The sequence below is a fragment of the Notolabrus celidotus genome, chromosome 11, assembly GCF_009762535.1.
Source record: "Notolabrus celidotus isolate fNotCel1 chromosome 11, fNotCel1.pri, whole genome shotgun sequence".
Classification (NCBI taxonomy): Eukaryota; Metazoa; Chordata; class Actinopteri; order Labriformes; family Labridae; genus Notolabrus; species Notolabrus celidotus.
Window position 1 is genome coordinate 12,346,611 of NC_048282.1, and position 21,444 is coordinate 12,368,054.

The 21,444-nt window shown below is 39.6% G+C and overlaps 1 protein-coding gene and 1 long non-coding RNA gene across 2 annotated transcripts; both read right to left on the reverse strand.

Annotated features, from left to right (window-relative positions):
- Positions 1-7,894: 7,894 nt before the first annotated feature.
- On the reverse strand, positions 7,895-10,363 carry LOC117821935. Its single transcript, XR_004633095.1, has 2 exons — positions 10,223-10,363; positions 7,895-8,693 (listed from the first exon to the last, which is right to left on the reverse strand). It is a non-coding gene; the product is annotated as an uncharacterized LOC117821935 (long non-coding RNA).
- A 247-nt stretch (positions 10,364-10,610) lies between these two features.
- On the reverse strand, positions 10,611-19,181 carry LOC117821934 (tumor necrosis factor receptor superfamily member 14-like). The gene is made up of 10 exons (XM_034696494.1): positions 19,107-19,181; positions 17,652-17,770; positions 16,755-16,848; positions 15,030-15,155; positions 14,605-14,760; positions 12,789-12,876; positions 12,489-12,676; positions 12,351-12,382; positions 12,204-12,263; positions 10,611-12,097 (listed from the first exon to the last, which is right to left on the reverse strand). The coding sequence occupies exons 2-10, from the start codon at positions 17,688-17,690 to the stop codon at positions 12,077-12,079; spliced, it is 804 nt and encodes a 267-aa protein (XP_034552385.1). The 5' UTR covers positions 17,691-17,770; positions 19,107-19,181; the 3' UTR covers positions 10,611-12,076.
- Positions 19,182-21,444: the final 2,263 nt, after the last annotated feature.

Genomic DNA, 21,444 nt, shown 5'->3' on the forward strand with positions numbered 1-21,444 from the left:
TCAGCTGTAAAGTGATTTACACAGCTACAGATGAATTAAGTGAAGATAAAGTCCAGGTTAGGAGTATTTACACTGTTTTAGACCACTTTTTAAATCAAAGACATGATGTGATGCATCAATTTAAAATAAAAAATACTCCTTTTTTTTTCGCAACTTTTATTCTGAAGGCACATACTGTAATTTGAACCATACGTCCGCATTCTAGTTTGAACAACAACAGCTAACACCTCAAATGGAAAATCCCCTGGCTTGTCGCCAACCCGCTTAACTTTCACTTTTATTGTCCCCCTAGAAAACGCACGCACAAAGCTCCTTGTTCCTCAGTTTGTGGAGGAACTCTTCATGTATTTGGACGATGTGAACAGACTCAGAGCTCAGTGACTTCTATCTGTCCTGTGAGATGACAGATCCTGTCATGTTTTTCAGTTTGCACTGAGGTTACACCATTATATATAATATATATTCAGTATATGGGTTACACATGTTAATGTTAATGAAAAACACAGAATGTAGAATACAAATGATGCAAATGATGAAAAACAACGACAGGGCACTCCCTGCTCAGCACGGCAGCAGACGGACGAGCAGCTGATCATATCGCAGCAGCTGAAGAGAGATATTCTTATCAGGATCAGGTGGAGGCTGTAGATTGTAGATGAGAAACATGCCTAACTTCTGTGGGGCGATCACTGTGAAACCTTGAGTGTGGCATTTTGTACATCGTCATGTTGGTTTCTTTAGAGCTAGAAGTGAACGAGTGGATGAGAAAGAGGAGCTCGAGTCGTGAGAGCAGCAGCGGCGGACTGGTCATCTGATGGTGTTGAACCATCACCCAGACAAAGTGCTGACGATGTGCTGATTTAAACATTAGTTATAAACACACGTGATATAAGTAATGAAGGAACAAGACGAGGACGAGAGAGGCTGTTAACTGGATTGTTTTACTGTCTGCTGAATATATGTATTTTTCAAAAATATATATGATCATTTATAATATGTGACATATTTTATAAGTTATGAGTCTGTATTGTTAATTGAAAACATATGTTGGATGTAAACATACATTTAGATGCACATTTTGATAAAGTTGAATGTATCAGTCAATAATTGACATGTTTAATAGTTAAATAAATAAATAATGTGTTTATATATTTTGGATTAAAGTCAATATTTTTTTAAATAAAGCTCTAAATTCGATGTGAAATAAATGTATTTGAAAAATAAAGATTTTTTTAAATTAAACTACATATTTTGATAACTCTGAGCTGAACAATTAAATAATAACTAATGAAGAAGAGGTTGGATGAAGAAGTGCGTACTTCTTCTTTCTCAGAAATGTTAACTGAATTGTCAAGTGCTTGGAATTCTTTTATTGTGTTAAGCTTTATTTTTTGTTTTGTTTTATTATTTTCTGTACAAAAAAATTGCTTTGCATTTTATATGTTTGAAATAAACCTAAATGAATACCAATCAATCTGAGAATAAAGTCATATTTGTGGTTAGCTTTTTTTATTTTGAAGGGGAGGATCAGAGGAGCACCCAGCTGTCTGCATAAATGAGGGACATGGATCATCTTGTGAAGTTGCACTTAAGTACAGGTTTCATAAATAACTGACTACTGATCAGCACCACAATGTCATGAGAAACAGGACTCTAGATCGACTGTGACAAAACTTTATTTGGTTTACAGTGAGTCTGTCTCCTTTAACCAACAACACGTGCACGCTTCTGTTACCACTGCTTGTCTTGACCTCAGATGATTGTAACTTCACCTGATGAGCCACACTCCTTCTCTTAGAGCATGCTGCTCCTCTGATCCCCATGTACATAGAAAAAGTCTTAGATCTTTGAGTTCAGCCGAAAAATGGGAGCAAAAAAAAAAAAGTGTTGCTTTTACATTTTTGTTCAGTGTATATTGTTTCAGCCGTCAGATTAACTTTAACCAGAATATATAGATTAACTGTTACATCTAGATCAGGGGCGATTCTAGGATTGGATGTTTAGGGGTGCTGAGCCGTGCAAGATACATTTCACTGTTTTGTACATTTTAATGCAATTTCATTCCCACATTTGTGAAAGAAAAGTATAACACTTTTTGGGAAAGTTTGTGACTAAACCATCAAATCTGATAAAGGTTATTTAAATGCTGAGCCACGCAAAAGAGGAATGGATTGGAATCATAAAAGAAACATATGATAATCCTAAATTCTGGGGAAAGACAACTCATTTTGACACAGCAGCTCCTCAACATAAACAGTATGCATGTTTCTGGAGTAAACCAGCCCCCTATAGTAAGTACAAAAAATACAAAAAAATTGACATTGGAGTTATTTTTGGACTTTCATTTGAAATGCAATGCACAACATGTAAAACACAGTGGAGCTGTTGTATTTTTGTTGTTAAAATATTACGTTTGAACCAAGTACTGTATGGTTTTGAAACTTTTGTAGCTTGTTCAAAAGGACATACAGTAAAAAAAAAAAAAAATCTCTCAAATTTTAGGGGTGCTGGGATTCAACTTAGAGGTGCTTCAGCACCCCCTCAAAATGGGCTAGAAACGCCTATTAACCATAGTATGTGATTGAGACTTCACAAACTTCACAGACTTCGCGAGGATGGAAGTTAGGAGTTTTGAGACGCACCACAACAGTGTCAGCCCTCTCACACAGAGGACTGAAGGAACAGCTGTATGCAGTGTCAGTATGCCGTCTATCCAGCAGAGGGCGCTCCTTATCCATAGTCAACAGTAATCTCTGCCTCCTCATCAATAACTGGTGATTTTCACCCTCAAAATATCACATCTGTAAAATCCCTGATCATTCCAGCTCTAATTTATAAAGTGATATTCTCAGAGAAATCAAAGCAGAGAAAATAAACTTACAAGAAGAGCTGAGAGGAAGAACATAATAATAGTAATAATAATAACTTTTATTTATATAGCAACTTTAAATACAAATGTTTACAAAGTGCTTTGACAAACACAGCATGCCAGACATCAGGAGGATGACAGAATAAACCTTTAACAGACAGAGGAGAAAATTCTAACAATGCAAAAAACAAAATACAAAGCAAAAGATTTAAAAGAATAAACACAAATTAAACAAATAAGTGATGAAACAGTGGATCATTAAATCTTTGTCATAGAGGTTTTTCAAAAATTAAATACATAAACCATTAAATAAGTAAATAAAGGCATTTAAGGACAATAAAAATGTTTTAAGGAGACATCATCACATCAGAGAAAATAGAAAAGGATAGATTAAGAACATTAAAATAATACATGAAAAATATAAATAAAACAATAATCAAATACAGTAAAAAATAATTATAAGTAAAATAAAAAATGAAATGAAAAAATAAAAAGCAGTTAAAAGAGAAAAGTCAATTAAAAGCATCAATAAAAGTGAGTCTTAGGAAAAGATTAGAAGATGTAACTGACTCTGCGAGCCTTATCTCCTCAGGGAGGTCGTTTCAAAGTCGAGGGGCTCTTACAGAGAAAGCATGATCACCTTTGGATTTGAGCCTTGACTTTGGAACGACCAGAAGAGCCCCACTCAGAGGATCTAAGGCCGTGAGATGACTAGTATGGTGTCAGCGTTTCCACAATGTAGCTCAGAGTGAGACCCAGATGAGCTCTAAGAGTGGTCTGTAAAATCTTAAAATCTATTCTAATAAATTTAAAAAGACCAACATGGAACGGACAACAAGCCAACAAAACGTTTAAAAGTAGAAACGTTTTTAAGTGAAGTGTTCCATTTTTGTGCTCAGTTTTGTCTCTCACTGTAAACAAGAAGTCAAACTGAGCGACCTCTTCCCATGAGCACAACCACACCAGCAGTGAAATGTACTTCCTCTGTAGTCTGAGCACAACACAGTGGCTGAGAGGGAATCATAAGAGCACTTCCCCATGACATGAGAGAAGTTTCTCTTTAACTGTCCGGGCACTGAATCAGCGATTTCTTAAAACCACTTTTTTAGTGTGACTAAATATTTCTGACTAAGCACGAGCAGAAACTGAAGCAGGCAGAGGGTACAGAAACAGATCACTGTCATCAGACTAATGCAAACAGGATGGGGTGAAACAGGAAGTGGCTGTTAGAGTCTGCTTCCTGTGAGGCAATGCAGGTTAGTAACATCACAGCTGAATGCACAATGCTGCACATGAATCCAAACGTGTTCACGAAACACTGCGACATGTAAAGCATGCTGAAGCTGACTCAAAGGAACAAATACTTTTGAAACGACTGATATTTGTTAACGACCTGCTTTGCATGAGAATAAGAATGGTTCAGATATCATTCACACTTGTGGCGTCATGTTTTTGAGATTATAATCGAGAAAAGAAATGTTCTACTTCTGCGTTTTCTCTACTTCAGACCACAGCATCATAAGTTACTGAATCTGCTGTAAAATACGAGCAGACACTTTGAGTTCATGATGATGTGCATGTCTGAATGTTGTGCACTAAAGGAGGAGCATTTATTACCATCAATGTGATAACAATGAATGCTTTCATTTCTGTTTCTACGTTGCACTTTGAGACTTGGTGAAGTACCAACTTCTCTCTGGAGTGATCCTTTGCCAGTGAATAATCTTTAGTAGTTTAATCTGTAGTTACATATTAACTTAACAGAGGTCATCTGACACCCTTTACCAACGTGCTTTACATTAAAAAAGTGTCTCACCTACAGAAATTAAGAACACATACCCACACACACACTTTTAGTGCAGGCCTTTACTGGAGGACATCTGTTGAGGGGACAAATGTTATGACACTGAGACGTCTTTATGTTTGATCACAGTTTATTTTCAGAAACTCTTAGGTTAAAATAATAATAAAAAACAGGCTCTATCTGATAATTCCCCTTCCAGGAAAGGTTGACATCATTATCAGAAAAATATTTTCATACTGTTGAGTGCCTATCTTAATGTTTAATTAGATAGTGCAACCTAAATTAAATCATGACATTAAACTTCTAATGTGACTTTCTTTATTACTGAGACCGAGAACATATAATTTCTTGGCTCATTGTGTCTCTGAGGTGCCCTCTTGACTCTCTGAGGTCTGGTCACTAGCCTGTCTGAGCATTGAATATCCTGTTTCGGTATCTGACTGACCATTGTCTGTGTCTTTGTGTTTGCTTCCAGCACGGTGTCCTCAGCCTCTGTTTCTTCCAGGGTATGTTTTTCCTTCTTCTGGTTGTCAGTCTCATACCTTTTTACATTTTGCTAGCCTCATAGCATAACTGCCTCAGTCATATTTAGGGCCCGAGCACCGCTGGTGGCGAAGGCCCTATTGTAACCCTAAGGGTTATTATTATAGGAGATTGCAGTTTTGGACCCCTGAACGTTAATGAAAGCGTGGATATTTTTGCACACTCATCGGGCCTGGTGGAAATTGCAAGTTATTATAGGTCTTGCAAAAAAAAAAATTTGTAGCGCCCCCTAGAGGTAAAATAACACCCTACGCATCAAGTTTTTTGAGCTACATGCATGAAAATTGTACACATATTTATGGCATCAGGACGCACAAAAAAGTCAGTGGCACCCATATTCAAAACTCAACAGGAAGAGTGCCACCTAGCTTTGAACATGAAAAAATTGGCCAAAATGGGTCCGTGCAAGGGTGCATACTTTTGCTAATTTCTCCTAGAGCTTTTCTCCGATTCAGTCTAAACTAGGCACATTCTATAGTAAACCCATTGACCCAAAAATGTGCTCACTAGTGCCCCCTACAGTTTTCAAAAAACCCTCCCCATAGGGGTTATTTTGAGCTACATGCTTGAAAAACTCAACAGGAAGAGCGCCACCTAGCTTTGAACATGAAAAGTGGCGTCAAAATAAGGGTGCATACTAACGCTATTAACTTCTAGAGCTTTTCTCCGATTCAGTCCAAACCAAGGGCAACCTATAGTAGACACCTTGATGAGAAAAAATTATCAGAACAAATTTTGATCAGACAAAAAATGTGGGCGTGGCATGCGTTGAGGCGGGGCATCAAACGCACATACAGCTCTGAAAGTGAAGAATGACACCTAAGTAAGGGTGCAAACTTTTGAGAGCTCCTCCTAGAGTTTTTCTCCAATTCAGTCCAAACAAGGCACATTCTATAGCAGACATATTGACGATTATAAAACCATTAAAGGCATTCTGGTCAGACTAAAATTGTGGGCGTGGCAGACTCTGAAATTTGAGGTTTTCTTGGCAATCTGCCAAAAACTTGGAACATTTGCACCACCTCAGGCAGCATATACTCTCAGATCTTGTTTTCGCATCGTGTGGTGGCAAACATCAGGAGGCAAACATCAGGAGGCTGTTTATGTGTGGCCGCGGCTCGCGTAGGCAATGGTCGCGGGTGTGCGAGGGCCCGCTCATTGCCGATTGCGACTTTAATTTATAGTTAAGTTTCTTAAAAAAGAAAAGACACAACAAGGACAACATAACAAATAAAAGTGACATTGGCAAATCTTGCAGAAAATATGCCATGACTCAGGCATTTTTACTCTTACATACAGAACATCTATATTACATTACTTACATTTCTCTTGCCAACCTTAACCAGGCTATTAAGTCCCACTCAGGAGCTGTGTGCATTTTCACAATGTCTACTGATGAGGGAGGTTGTACTGGTGGGCCACTCGTGGTGATACTGATACTTCGTTGCCCGCACCTTATTTAATTCCCTGACATTACTTATGAATTTCTCCCTAGGATAAATAAAGTATTTCTGATTCTGCCATCTTTTTTTTAAAGCACAAAATGCCAAAGTCAAATAGATGACTTAGGCAGAGAGTAATTATAATGAGTTTGACAAGCACTCTGATTGGCTGAGGATATAGAAACTAAGGCACAGTGAATCAGCAGCGTTAGGAGAGTAGAGTCAGGTAGATTTCCCAATTTGGACAAAATATGACTTAGGCAATAATGCTATGAGGCTAACGATGTGTAAATGATAGCATGCTCCTGTTGAAGAATCAATGGCAACTTGATTTCCTGTCTTACTCACAACTTGGTATGCTTTTGTGTTTAACAGTGTTGTGAACGTGTCCACTTTGTCTTGCCTCACAAGTACTGCATCTCTGATGTCCACTTTTGAATACTGAGCTCCTCTGCGTTCATCCATACACAGTTTGGATTTTCCTTTTTGCTCAGCATCTCTATCACGACCCTCCCACTCTGCTGTGCTTGATTCCCAGATGTCTGGTACTTTCCCCTTATTTTCCGGTTAAAGAGAAGTTCAGCAGGGCCTTTCCCTGTAGTAGCATGTTCTGTGCTTTTGTACACAGTCTCATATTTTCTCAGTTCACATTTCCAACCACATCCTTCTACTTGAGCAATCCTTATTCTTTTCATCAGTGATGCATTTTGTCGCTCAACTTCTCAGTTTGCTTGTGCCCACTGTGGAGTTGTTCTGATATGTGTTTGATTCCATTAGGTTCACAGTATTCTTTGAATAGATCAGACTTTAATTGTGGTCTGTTACCAGATTTTCAGGTGATAGGTATTCAATGTATGATGAAGATTGCTTCAAGGCTGTCAATAACCTTTTCTTGCAGTATGTCATATTCATAATAACGACTTTAGTAGTCAACTACCAGTATTGAATGACTGTCAGGCAGTGGTCCTAGCAGGTCTAAGAAAACATCCGACCAGGGTTTGTCTGGTAAAGGTGTGGGTCTCACTGGGTCTGACGGATGAGGTCTGGTTACAATTTGACATCCATGACATGTTTTACGAATGTTTTCAGCTGCTGTGTCCATGCCAGGTCACCAAACTTTGTTTCTGAGATGTTGTTTTGTCAAATCTTTAAAATCCCTGGTTATTCAAACTCTAATGTCTAATATTCTCAGAGAAATCAAAGCAGACAAATAAAGAAACTTACAAGAAAAGCAGATGAAGAACATAATAATAATAAGAACTTTTATTTATATGGCAACTTTAAAAACAAAAGTTTACAAAGTGCTTTGACAAACAGCATGGCAGAAATCAGGAGGATGACAGAATAAACCTGTAACAGACAGAGAAGTGTTTGGAGTCTCTCAGGAGTGATCCTTTGTTAATCTGTAGTAACAGATTAACATTACAGAGGTTATCTGACACTTGCCTGTGTTTGTGGAAACTTTGAGCTCTGACTCCTGGACGTGAGAGCTGGAGAAGTGGAAGAGAAAGTTGAAGAGATTCTTGGGTCCTATGTGAAGTGTGCACACATGCATCCTCAGCTCATGTTACAGATAAAAATAAAGAAATGTGGTCAGACTTGAATTAATGACGTTCAGCTTCACTGTTATGATTAGTTTGATGAACGATGCAGTTCAGACGCCTGAGCACAGAAACCTGCATGTACATGACATCCGACACATGGGTTTAGAGTGTAAACATGTTTGTCCCTGAGCAAAACCAGGAAGTCTGTGTGCATAGAAACAGACTTTCATTCTTCTTACCAACACCCTGTACCGTCTGTTTGTTCACCTAAAACTCCACAAACTGAGTCTGTGCTGCAGAAACTCAAATTCAAACACAGATCAAACACAGACGATGGATCTCAGCCGTGTTGGTTCATAACATCTGTTCAAGATGGCGACTCAAACATGTATAGGCGAGTCTGAGGAAGAGCATGTTGGCTCAGGTGTCCCTGTGCTGAATAAAACCTTCTACAGGAGCTCCCTGACGTGCAGATCTTCTGTTGTGCTCTCCTGCAGGACCACAAACAGAAACAGTCATTAGATCGTTGCTGCACACGTCAGGTCTGTGTGTGCTGCTCTGTGGTCTGATGTCAGGTAGTTCACTCACAGAGGAGTAAAAGATAAAACAGGAACAGAGACAGTCAAAGCAGGAAACCCAAAGAGCTGTTTTAGAAATGATGATGCAAAATCGGAATTTTAAAGCAGTCACATTATAAAATTCAGTTATTGGGTCATCATTAAAGACAGAAACAGACGGGCACATCTTAACTCTTTCTATTTACTCTGTTTTTATTGTTCACCTGTTGGCTTATAAGTGCCTGGATTACATCTTCTCTAAATTAACCTTTCACTTGATTTGCAGATTAATTTCACTCTCTTCTGTAAATCATCGAGCTTCTAAACACAATGAAACAGAGTATTTTGGAAAACCCTTTGTTTCGCTTCTAGCTGTATCAGCTCTGATCTGAATCAGTGACTCATTTCTTGACTAGATCAGACGTCAGCTTTAAACCTCATGATGTAAAGATGTTTCAGTAAGCGTGTTTTTGTTTTCATCCGGATAGATTTCATGATGAGTGAACACTTGTTTATGTGAGAGGTTTAAAAATATGAGAAGTGTGCGATGTCTGGCGAGTAAACCCGTCGTGACAGCCTGCTCGAAGAGGGAGTGAGGCTGAAAGCAGAACAGGAGTCTGATGGAGGGTTGAAATGAACGAACTGAAACAATGAATGAACAGATGAGAATATGTTTGCTGCAAAAATAGAGGCTGAGGCTAAAATCTGGATTCCATTACTGGAAAGAGTAACCGCACATCGTCATCATCTCATCACTGAAACAGGAAAAAGGAAACAGTCCTCCCAGTGGAACTTCTTATCAACTTCATTTTTTTATTCAAACTTCTACAGAAAGCCGGCTTCGAGGAGTAAATGGAAAAAAAAGGTAAGAGGAATTCATTATTTACAGTAAGCTTGTGGGCTGTGAGTGTAGGTGTCTTCGTTCTGGTTAACACTGAGTCATTTAAAAAAAAACTGTTGTTGAAAGAATTTTCTTTTTGTAATCACTCGGGTACTTATCACTGTGGGGAAGCCATGTGCATATTTCATACATTCATAGACTTATAGTTCTTGTTCTTCTTTCTGTTTTAACCAGTAAAGTTTTGATATTATGCTATAACAAACTAAAGAAAACTACAAGCTGCATTAAGACCTATTAAGCAGCAAACACCACGAGGTCTAATATGAACGAGCTGACATACAATAATGCAGCTTGCTGCAAATACACAGAGTTTCATGTTTCATGACGAATTCATTGTTTAAACTGTGTCGTTTTTCTCAGGGTAGTGTGGTTTATCGTTACATTTTACTGAAACTGGTATGAGACTGAGTCTGTCCATGTTTGATAGCTAACGTTAGCCCCTAGCCCATGTGGCTGCAGCACGTGTCTTCATATTGCTCATTCCCTCAGGCGTGGTGGTGCAGTTAAGGCAGTCACAGAAGCAACATTGCTGGTAGAGCAGCAGCACTCACAATACTCTCACCTGTCACACGCTATGGTTGTCGCTCTCTCAGGTGCATGCAGCCCTCAGCGTCACAGATTCTTGTGTGGGTTTGAAGCAGACACTCGTGGTGTTCGTGTTTGTTGGCAGAGCTTGGCAAATGTCTTCTTTTTAAAATCACTTTGAGTAAAAAGTCAACACAAAAATATGTCTGATTTAATAAAACGCAGTCAGCATCGTGTTACTGGCTTCTGTCTGTTGAATGAGCAGACTGTTTTATTCAATAGTTTCACTGGTTAATAAAGTTTGACATATCTTTACGTATTACTTTAATTTGTAGATATTAAACTATATTCTTTAATTCCCCAAAAATGTGTTTATGGGTCCTGACATTAAAGAGCTAAATGCACAGATAGACACTGAGAAACAGCAGAGTGGACATCTCTTTTATTGAAAAACATTTTAGTATAAAACATGACTGTTCTTTACCTCAGAGAGCATCAGGAAGCTGTTAATACATTTTAATTATAATACAATCATGATTTATCATAATTCTTATGTGATGCATGGTGTCTTCAGATGCGGACAGTTACTTCTCATAAAAAACAATTTATACATAAAACAGTTATCAACATTGTTTTTCTTTTCTTCAGCGTAAAAGAAAATATATAAATAAACAGAAACCTGTGACGAAAAGGTTAAATCCAACCCTGCAATGGGCAAAAGTAAATACTGTACAACAGAAAGATGCTTTACAAGGTGTTAAAAGCAGGACAAGGACTGAGGCTAAGTTCTGGTGTTTTAAATATTTGTACTCCCAGTTTTTCTCAATTGCTTCCACACTATTCCTAAACTTATAAAAGGAAAAATCTTTTTTTTTCTGTTTTCTTTTTTTTGAGCATTTTTGCGTTTAATGATAAGACAGCTGAAGAGAGACAGCAAATGTGGGCAGCAGAGACTGGGGGAAGACATGCAGCAAATGGTCAAACCAGCGACTGCTGCGATGAGGACTGCAGCCTCTGTACACGGGGCGTACCTAAACCACTCGGCCAAGGACGCCCCATAAACTAAATATGTTAATGCTACCTCCAACAAGACACACACATTTCCCAAAACTGTAAACTGTATTGACCTGTTTACACACAGGATTCAAATGAGTTCAACTTTCAGTTCAAACTGTACACACAAATCCCTGGAATGATCTCTGCCTGCACCTCGTGTTCATTCAGAAAGCATCTGACATTTAACTCAGTCAGCAAAGAAAAGAGGGAGGAGGAGAGGTAGGGAGGGAGGAGAGAGGAGTAGAGGTAAGGTGGGAGGAAGGAGATTACTTCCTGTATTTGCAGTAATCTACAGAGGAGGGCAGCTGTGGTACATTAAATTATCTTCTTTGACAGTATTTTTCCTGTTTTAAATATTTTTACTGTCAGTATTTTTGTCCTTCCTTCCTTCACTGTGAACCCTCTTCATCCCCTCACACTGAGTTGATCCGAGTTGTCCTGTAGAATTATGAATAAGGAAACATGTTTGTCTTTGGTTTAGAGTTAGGTTTTTGAAGTCTGACGTTTGGGAAGTTGAGTGTGCAGTTTGGGATTCATGTTTAGAGTTTTGAGAAATGCGTCTCTGCAATCGAGAAAAACTGTAAGAGCTGTAAAAGATCTGAATGCTTTAGAACAGAACAAACAACTTTCATTGTAAATGATTCTTCAACGTCAGTGCCTGCAAGCCCTCATGTCAGCTTAAGAAATGCTCCTGACTCATTCAGGTGCAGAACACTGAGAGCTCAGATTGAGGTATTTTATGAACACTGCAAAGATAATGTACCAGAATCCGGCTGAGTAAGAACGGATCCTGGAGAACATTTACCTCACAGTGTCAAAAAAGATGTCTGCATGTTTAGGTATGAACCATCACAGCCTGAGAGAAGAAAGAGATTTATTTTAATCTTTTTGTACATTAATAAAGATGTGACCGAGTTTATCTCAGTCAGTGAACATCTCACTGAGATACTCTGCTGTCTCACCTGATCCTCTGCTCTGTCCAGATTCACCTCTACGGGTAAGTTGTTTGCATTCAAAGGTTCCTTTAAGAGAAATATTGATGTGTGAGTGTCATCATTTAATAACTGAACTGTGAGATGGATGGAGATCACAGAGAGTTTAAAACATACCATGTGTCCATTTTCTGTTTTGCTTCTTTTTCCTGAAATAAAAGATAAACAATGTTTAAAAACTGAACAATAACAGAAACATGAATATCTATTAATAAAACATGATCATGGTTTTATTATCACAATGCAAAACCTTACCTCTGTTTAGACATCTATTTATCTTCTTTCTGTGATACCACATCGCAAGAAAAGCTAAAAAAACAACAACAACAACACCAAAAACAACACCGACGATCACTCCAGTCTTCTCTTGACTTAGTTCTCCACACTCAGCATCATCTGATTTAGTTCCTGGTCTCAGCAGCTGTTTATTCAGTGATTCACATCTGCAATGATAGAGGGACATTTATTACAGGAACATCTGTAGGATCTGATGAACTCTCTGCTGCTGGAAGAAGAATTCAGGTGTGTCCATGTCTGATGTGAAGCTTCACTCACTGTGTGTGTTCCTGACAAAATGGAAACGTCCCATTTGAAAATGTTCCAGGAGAGCAGGGAGAGCACACAGCGTCTGTCAGAGAGGTTCCTGCACACACACAGGGTTCAGTTTTTATGGTGACACACAAATGCATTAATTCTGATACTTTCTATCTCTCTCTCTGTAACAGCACTGAATGGCGTGAAAACAAGGAAAGTGATCAAGACAAAATAAGGCGAGCTAGTTTGATCTGCAACAAATAGAGCAAACTGTTTAAGAAGCAACTTTCCTGACTGGACAGAGAAAAACAAAAGAGAAAAAGAGAAAAGCCTTTACTTTGATAGGACAGCTGAAGAGAGACAGCAGATGTTGGGAGAAGAGAGAGCGAGGGAAGACGTGCAGGAAAGGACCATGTACGGGAATCGAACCAGGGACCGCTGCAATGAGGACTACAGCCTCAGGGGCGCGCCTGGATCACTCACCCAAAGGATCCCAAACATTTGATGTCATGAACAAATAGTATTTGCGATCATTTTTTGCTAAAAGGAGCAACTTAAATGTTATTTTTGTCACATTTTCAGATTGCTACATCAGTTGTTTTTAATTTCCCCAAAGTACAAAAAAACCTAAATAATATTTTCAAACACATTTTCAAAAGGTTAGAAAACAGTTAAATACCAGCAAAAAGACATTTGTTAAAAGATAATAGTCTTATAACTGCATCAGTGGGGGGAATGAGCCTGTTTAGCATCGCACATCCCTTAGAAACGAGGTTGCAGGCTTGACACTGCCACTCTTAAGTCAAACTCCGTGTTGAGCTGGGATCTGTACTTTGTTTTTGACGGGAGATGACGAGAACAGACACGCTTTCAGAGGGCGTGATGAAACTGACCACGCCAACAACATCGGTCAAACCTCATTACGTTCAGGGCTGATCTGCCGAGATGCAACGCTTCTCTTCTTCAGCCCGTGCTCTGTCAGGTAAGACTCAATCAGTTTAAAGAGCTCATCAGTCTGTTGCTCTGCTCGGGATACAGTCTTTATTACTGTCAGTAGCCTCGTCCACATGTAAGGCAAAATGTTTGCTTTTTAGGTTTTCTGAGTTGTTCTTCCAGATCATTTGAAATGTGGCATGCACGTCTTGCACCTGTGCTATTGGAAAGAGGGACAGCCTTCAGTTTTGCAGCACCTTGCCTCATCCATCAGAGTGGACACCAAATCTATTGCAGTAGGGAGTGACAGCTCCCCTGCTATCATGTGGGGTTTCTTACACCGAGACACAAAACGATGTGTCTGTTGGAGGTATTCACAAAGTTGGAGTGTAATGTTTTTTGAGGCTTCACACTGTCAGCTGTCAACTATTCAGACACAATACACACCAGTCTCTCTTCTTCTCCCCCCGTATTCACTGTGAATCCAAGAGCAAGATACTCTTCATCACATTTCCTTGACTTCAGTTGATAACTGTCACCTCTCTTGTTTTTATCCATAGACTCGGCTGTTTGTCTTTTCATCCCTGTCAGGTATCTCTCCATTCTGTCGGCTCTGAGTATAAATGAACACCACTGCTATGTACATGTTTGATTACTGCTCCACCTCGAACAAGAGATTGACGTCAAGACAAAAGGTCAGTGCTACAAGCTCCCCTGGCCTCATGCGACCCCCATCAAGTTACCCTTACTTTGAGATCTCCTGCACTAGGAACAACCCTGCAGAAACTTTTTCAAAGATCTATTTGGGTGAGTTTAGAAATCCCCGCCTAAGAAAGTTTTCATGAAGGTGGGTTTCTCTGAACTTAAACTACTTTAATATCTACAACCAGCTCATGACACCAACCTCTCTGACTGATGAACTGTCCTGGTATGCAGCTCCTGTGTTTCTGTGCTGCTCCACAACCGTGCTCTTCAGACTGCGTGCAAAAAAATCCCTCCAGTGGTCTACAGACGGAGTCTGATATTCTTGTACAGGGTGTATTTATCCTCAAACCAGAACCTGTGGACATACAGAGGTTAAACATCTGGACTCAACTTTCATGGATGTAACTAAACAGCAACACGCCGAACTTTAGTCTGAACATCTTAAGATTGTGTCAGGTGTGAAACAATCGCTGCTTTAATCTATGAACTCAGAAAATATAAAAGTATCAATGTCTGTCAGGTTTAATGTCAGAGGGTGGGGACTTTAACGTCTCACATGTAGCTTTATTATCACTGCAGGCAGGAAAAAAGAACAAGCTTCAAAGAAAATAAAAAGACATCTACCTCCTTCACATTTAGAGCACGGGAAACAACGTTTCAGCCCGTTCAGTTTATTCATGAAGGTTCCGTCTGGGCAGGGCTTACATGACGTGCTTGTGTCGCCCTCACAGTCCGTCTTTACATGTTTACCTGAGGACATAGAAACAACATGATCCTGAATTTTGATTATTTTACAAATGCAAACAATGATGTTTCACACAAATGTCCTATGATGCTAACGCATATTTGTTCCTTAAATAAAAACAGAATATTGCACATAGATTGATGTCATCCGATCTGATATCTGTAATCATATCATCATGCAGATACATGCAGGCTGCTTAATGTGATGTGTTTGTTGGTAAAGCTAGCTCATGTTAGGGAGGCTGCAGGGTTAACTGTCTGCTGTAATAACAGTGACTTGTTGATTAGGTCTCTTTGAAATGAGCAGGACCCCTCTGCCTCTCTTCAGTGTCCTGCTCACCCTGTATAGGTTTTAATCCACCATGACCACCTGCTCACTGTACACCGATCAGCCATCACAACATGACCTCTGACAGGGGATGTGAACAACGTGATCCTCTCTTTACAGAGTCACCTGTCAGTTTGTGGATCTGTCTGAACATGTTGTTCATGTGCAAGTGTGAGCATGAGAGTGACTTTAAGAAGAACCAAACTGTGATGTTAGACGACGGGGTCAGAGCGTCTCAGTAGCTCCTGTGAGGTGTTCCCGGTCTGCAGGGGGCATTAGAGGTCTAGTTTGAGCTCCTGGAGATCAGACTGCTGAAACAGTGAATGCTGGTTCTGATAAAAGGAGTCAGAACACACAGGGATCACAATCTGTTGTGTATGGGTGGCTGCAGACGGGTCAGGGTGTTCATGCTGACCCCTGTCCCACACTGAAAGCTCCTACAATGGACACGTGAGCATCAGACCTGGACCACAGAGCAATGGGAGAAGGAGGTCTGGAGGAACACAATGAGTTCAAGGTGCTGACTCCAGATCTCAGTCCAATGCAGCATCTGAGGGATGAGCTGGACCACCAAGTTTGATCCACGGAGGCTCCACCTAACAACTTCAGGAAAGGATCTGCTGCTCACGTCTCTGATACCACAGCACACCTTCAGAGGTCTAGAAGAGTCCACATCTCATCAGGTCAGGACTGTTCTGGTCCTGATCTGAAGAGACACAAAGAATACCTGCACTCTGTTTGTTCTGTGTCGATTCTACGCTTAGTTACATTTTGGAAGATGTGCGTGTCAGCTACGTGCGAACGCCTCTGCATAGGTACAGGAGCTATGCGGACCTCTGGCATAGGCTACGCTGTCAGTTCGACGCAGAATCAGGCTTTATGCGAAGGCTGTTCCCGGGCACCCTCTCTTTGCTCCTCGGGATCCCGCCTGTGTTTTTCTAGATGCATCTGCAACCTGTTACACCTGTTTAAAGCTACACATGTGCAGCCCATCCAGTGATCAACCCTACAGTTTAAGACTCTCGGCTCTCATCGTGAGAACCTTCTGGCCGCCTGCACCTCCTTGTCTCCATCAGACCAGCTAAACCCATCTCACCCTTCTATGCGTCTTATAGCCAACACTGCAACCCAAAATTCAACGTGTCACCTGTGTCTCTGTTCTTCTCTTGGATCCCCCCGTGCCTGCTAACAGAGGGGTGTACGTAATATCTAATGGGCAGGTGGTCATGATGTTATGGCTGATCGGTGCACATTATCCTTTACATTACGAATCTTACCGATTCCACACATCGGACAGCATTCATTTCCAATCTGATACTCTGTCCGGTGACAGGTGAGGGTTTGACCTGTGAAGATTTTCATTATAAGAATCTGTGAAGAGAAAGAGAGAGACATCAGGATCATTCTGTGATGACGAGTCTGATAAGGTGGAGTCTGAAGGGTTTCCACATATCCACAAACATGCTCTGAAGTTTTGTATTTTAAAATCAGACTGCTCTGAAACATGCAGATGAATCTTCACACTGTTTTTCACTCCTGACACATCATTTGATTACTTAAAGCTGGGGTTGGTAGTCAGTTTTAGATACACTTTTTGTTATACTGGTTAAAATGATCTTTATGTCCCGATGGCAATCAATACATAATGTGTTCTTAAAAAAGAGCGAAGAAAAGCTGCTATCTACAGCCGCAGTAAACCTGGGAAAACACCAACCAATCACCGTCTTTAGGGTCAAATTTTTTAAACAAATCAAATCCCGTCCTGCTGTTCTGCCCGCCTCCTGCGTGTACATTTCCCCGGCGTTCACTCCTCGTCCCCTGCCTCTGCTTCCCCTGACTCTACTGACTGCCCCTGTCGCTCGACCTCGGGCCTGTCCCCTCTGACCCAATCAGCGTCGTTTTGGAGGAGCTCCGAGGGAGGAGGGGAGGGGTTAGATGGAGTCCTGAGGAAATGCTACATTCAAATTCATGCTAGTTTTCCGAGACTACCAACACTAGCTTTAAGGGGAACTTTGAAAGCAGAAGTACTATTTAATAATAATTAGCAGATCAGCTGATGGAGCCTCATGACTGAGAAATATTCCAGATACCAGAAGATACAAAGACCGCTCTGTGTGGAGGAAGAATAATAAGACCTCTGAATTCATGCTGAGGAAATAAAAACATGACTCTACCATCAGCAGTGAGCAAAGCTTTGTTTTTCTTAGGTTCATTTTTGAAGGTTTGTTGGGCAGACGTCATCTCACTGAGGTTTAAATGAAGGGAGACATTCAATCCAAAACCCGGACACCATCTGGAAACAGAGAAGAAGGCAAAGTTAAGAGACAGCTCAGAAAAACTGTCCTTCAGCTTATTCTGTATTTTATTCAAATGTTTGGTTTCAGAGGACTCTGGAAGGAGGAACCAAAAAGGTTTCTGAACTCTTTCTCACTTCACTGAGAAACTGTTAACAGTTGTTTCACTGCCTCTTTAAAGAACACACTTTAAAGTTAACTCCAAGTCTGCTAAATGACATTGTAACATTGTAACAAGTCAATTTTATTTTGAAAAATCTGGGAGAGGTGACAAAAATCTTCCAATGGATTATTGTTTCCCATGTCCCTGGCTGTCACCCTAAAATAATAAAAATGAGTAAAATATCAAAGCATCTCAGTGTAATTTGAGCAGAATTTAACATTATTTTTCTCAAAAACTATACAGTAAAATCTGCTGAAGGTTTTCAGAGTGACAGCCAGGGACATGGGGAACGATAATGCATTGAAAGATGTTTGTCACCTCTCCCAGATTTTTCAAAAAATAAATTTAAAAATGAGGAAAATATCAAAGCGTCTCAGTGCAATTTGAGCAGAATTTACAATTAATCTTCTCAAAAATTCCAATCATTTTAAAACAAAGAGAACTATTACTTTTTCTGTAATTTTTCAATTTCATTTTCATATTCAATAACAAAATTTTGGAACTACACGCCCGCATTCCTCCATTTTGGTCGCTCGCAGCAGCCGTACCGTAATTCCCTGTGTAGTCGCGCATTATTTTTTGAGGGGCGGCTGGCTTGACCAGGGTTTTGAAAAGACGGCTCACTTGACCGCAGTAAATCCTCTGACAATGATCTGTTCTGAAACTGAAACTAGGTGGAAACATAAAACAGTACAACAGATAATTTACTAACCTGTCATTAGTCACATATGTCAACAAAGAACATTTAAACATTTCACAATCATTATTTGCGCCTTAAAGCTCTCCAAACTGACTTCCTGTCTTTGGCTGTCTGCGGTCACACAGAATATTTATTTGTCTGACTCAACCTGAGCTCAGTGAGCTGAAGCTTAATGTTAGTTCTCCTCTGCAAGACCTCCGCACCAGATCCAGATTTACCTGAGTCTTCTTTCAACATTCATCGAGACTGTTCCGCAGGTAAAGTATATCAATAAACATTTTAAACTCTTTGAGACGTCGAGCGTTTCAAAGCGTTCTTATTTCCTGATCAACGACCAAGAACATTTATGAAATACTCACACAGACTGTAAGAGTTCAACTTTACACACCACCAACTGACCTTACCATAGTTTAACATTCACTAAGTTACTGTTTAAAAACGAAAATATGGTGAGAAAAGTCAGACTACCTACCTTATAACACGGAGACAGACTGCGGGAGTGACGTCATTTACTGCCTTTTCGAAATAAGAGCGACCAAAGTACCAGACTTATCATGTGAGGAAGGGCTGGGCTGTAATCTAGAGTCACACCAACTGAAACATTCAACATGTTGCACTCCAGCCCACAGAGATCTGTGTGTGTGGAGGAAAGCACTGTGCTGTTTGATAAACAAATAAATGCCTTCCCTTTACTTTAATATAATGCTGAGCAGCAGGACATTACAAAGATCTCAATTTTTATTTCAGCTGCTGTCTGACTGACAGACTCATTCAAGATGTTATTTTCACTCCTGTTATACATCCATGAAAATATCTTCTTTTAAAAGGATAAAAAATATATATCTAAAATACAGATAAATAACTTAAAATCCAATGGTCCAGTGGAAGGTGCTGCTCCATAGTCTGTGTGTGTGCTCTGTGAGACCTGTGGTTCTCAGAGCAGGCGTTGTGATAGGTGGGATAGTACTGATTAAACCTCGGGGACTTCCCAAGGCCCTGCTGAGCACACAGCTCATACCCTCCAGGTGGTGAAGCAACTGATGATCTGCTGCTGTGGCCGGATGCCCACTTGAGTCATTTCACTCACTCATCCTTCCTTGTATCACCTATTGGTCTTAAGTCTTTCCTCTCTCTTGTCTATCTATGTCCTGCCTCACCCTCAGACTGATGAGCTTATCTTCAGCAGGTCTGTTAGACACTGCTTTTTCAAAACACACTTCAGGTTGAAATAGTAACTCACCTTTATTTCCTGAAAACTGAACCATGCAGTGGGACAACATGAACAGTGCTGCAGATTAGTCATGCTCACCTCAAATTTAGTCTGACTCGTATGTACCCCTTTAGTGTCACTGATCTCCCCCTGAGAGGCCACAACCTCTTGTTTTCATTTTACAAGCAACGTTTATAGGAAAGCACAGATTTCATTGTCTTCATCACCTCCATCTACAGAAAGAGGAGGAGGAGGAGGGGGAGGAGGAGGAGGAGGAGGGGGATTATATGCAGCAAGATTTTAAACCTTTACTTTTTTTTTATTATTTTGAGCTCCGCTTAGGAAATGCAAAGGTTTTCTTTGTACAAAGGCAGTAAACATTCTAGTCTATGAGTCTGGAGTCAAGGATGTCTCGGATTGAGGCGCTTTGACCCTGAATTTATTAAATCATAGATATTTCTGTTCTGGTGAGGAAAGCCTGAAAGTATTAAGTTTGGTTGATCTAGACTTTTATTTTAACATTAACATGTTAACAACACTACAAAAAATAAAAATGTTACTCCACAAGTATGCCATATTGTACTGTAACATGTTTAGGACATTGTTGTATAGTTAAAAGTAAACTTTAACTCGCTTTTCTGTTAGGGAAAGAAATATCATTGCTTTTGCCTCTCTTGTGGCCCGCAGACGCATTCTTCTACAATGGAAGGATCCCAAACCGCCATCTGAAAATTCCTGGCTACAAGACCTAATGTCCTTCCTTTATTTAGAGAAAATTAAGTTTAGTTCTAGAGGTTGTTCAGATCATTATAAAAAAGACCTGGGGTCCTTTTATGTCATTTGTAAATTCTACTCCCTCTCTTGAGGACTAATGTGGTGTATGTCTCATGGGCCAAGTTGTGTTACTCAACTCAATCAAGATTTTGTTTGCAAGAAATAAGTGAGAACATTTTCATTTTATCAATTTATTTATGTATTTATTATTATTATCATTATTATTATTATTATTATTTATTTGTTTGTTTGTTTTTGTTGTTGTTTGTTTTGTGTATCATATCTTCTTTCTGATCCGTGAGTCCTTCCTGTTTTCTTTTTTTTAAGATAACATTTCAAAACACGTTGGATTGGACTCTAATGGTTGTCATTGTATGATGTGTTCTTGTTTGTCTGTAAAATATAAAATTGGGTAACATGCACTTTTTGAATGATGTATACAGCAGAAAAACCTAATAAAAATATATTTAAAAAGTAAACTTTAACAGTGTCTGATCTGTTAGATGCTAAAATAATAATAATTAATCCATCTTTCAAGAACTTCACATGTACATATAATGCATATTAAAGTCAGCTGTAATGTGATTTACACAGCTACAGATGAATAAATAAAGTGAAGATAAAGTCCAGGTTAGGAGGAGTATTTACACTGTTTTAGACCACTTTTTAAATCAAAGACATGATGTGATGCATCAATTTAAAATAAAAAATACTCCTTTTTTTCCCCGCAACTTTTATTCTGAAGGCACATCCTGTAATTTGAACCTTACTTCCGCATTCTAGTTTGAACAACAACAGCTAACACCCCAAATGGAAAATCCCCTGG

What these genes read in the sequence shown, in the direction of transcription:
- LOC117821934 (XM_034696494.1), bottom strand. Translation starts at nt 17,690, where the DNA reads ATGAACCTAAGAAAAACAAAGCTTTGCTCACTGCTGATG. An exon ending in AGCTTTGCTCACTGCTGATG is followed by an intron (nt 16,849 to 17,651) that starts GTAGAGTCATGT and finishes TTCTCTTCACAG; the next exon opens with ATTCTTATAATGAAAATCTT. An exon ending in TGGACAGAGCAGAGGATCAG is followed by an intron (nt 12,098 to 12,203) that starts GTGAGACAGCAG and finishes TTCTTCTCTCAG; the next exon opens with GCTGTGATGGTTCATACCTA.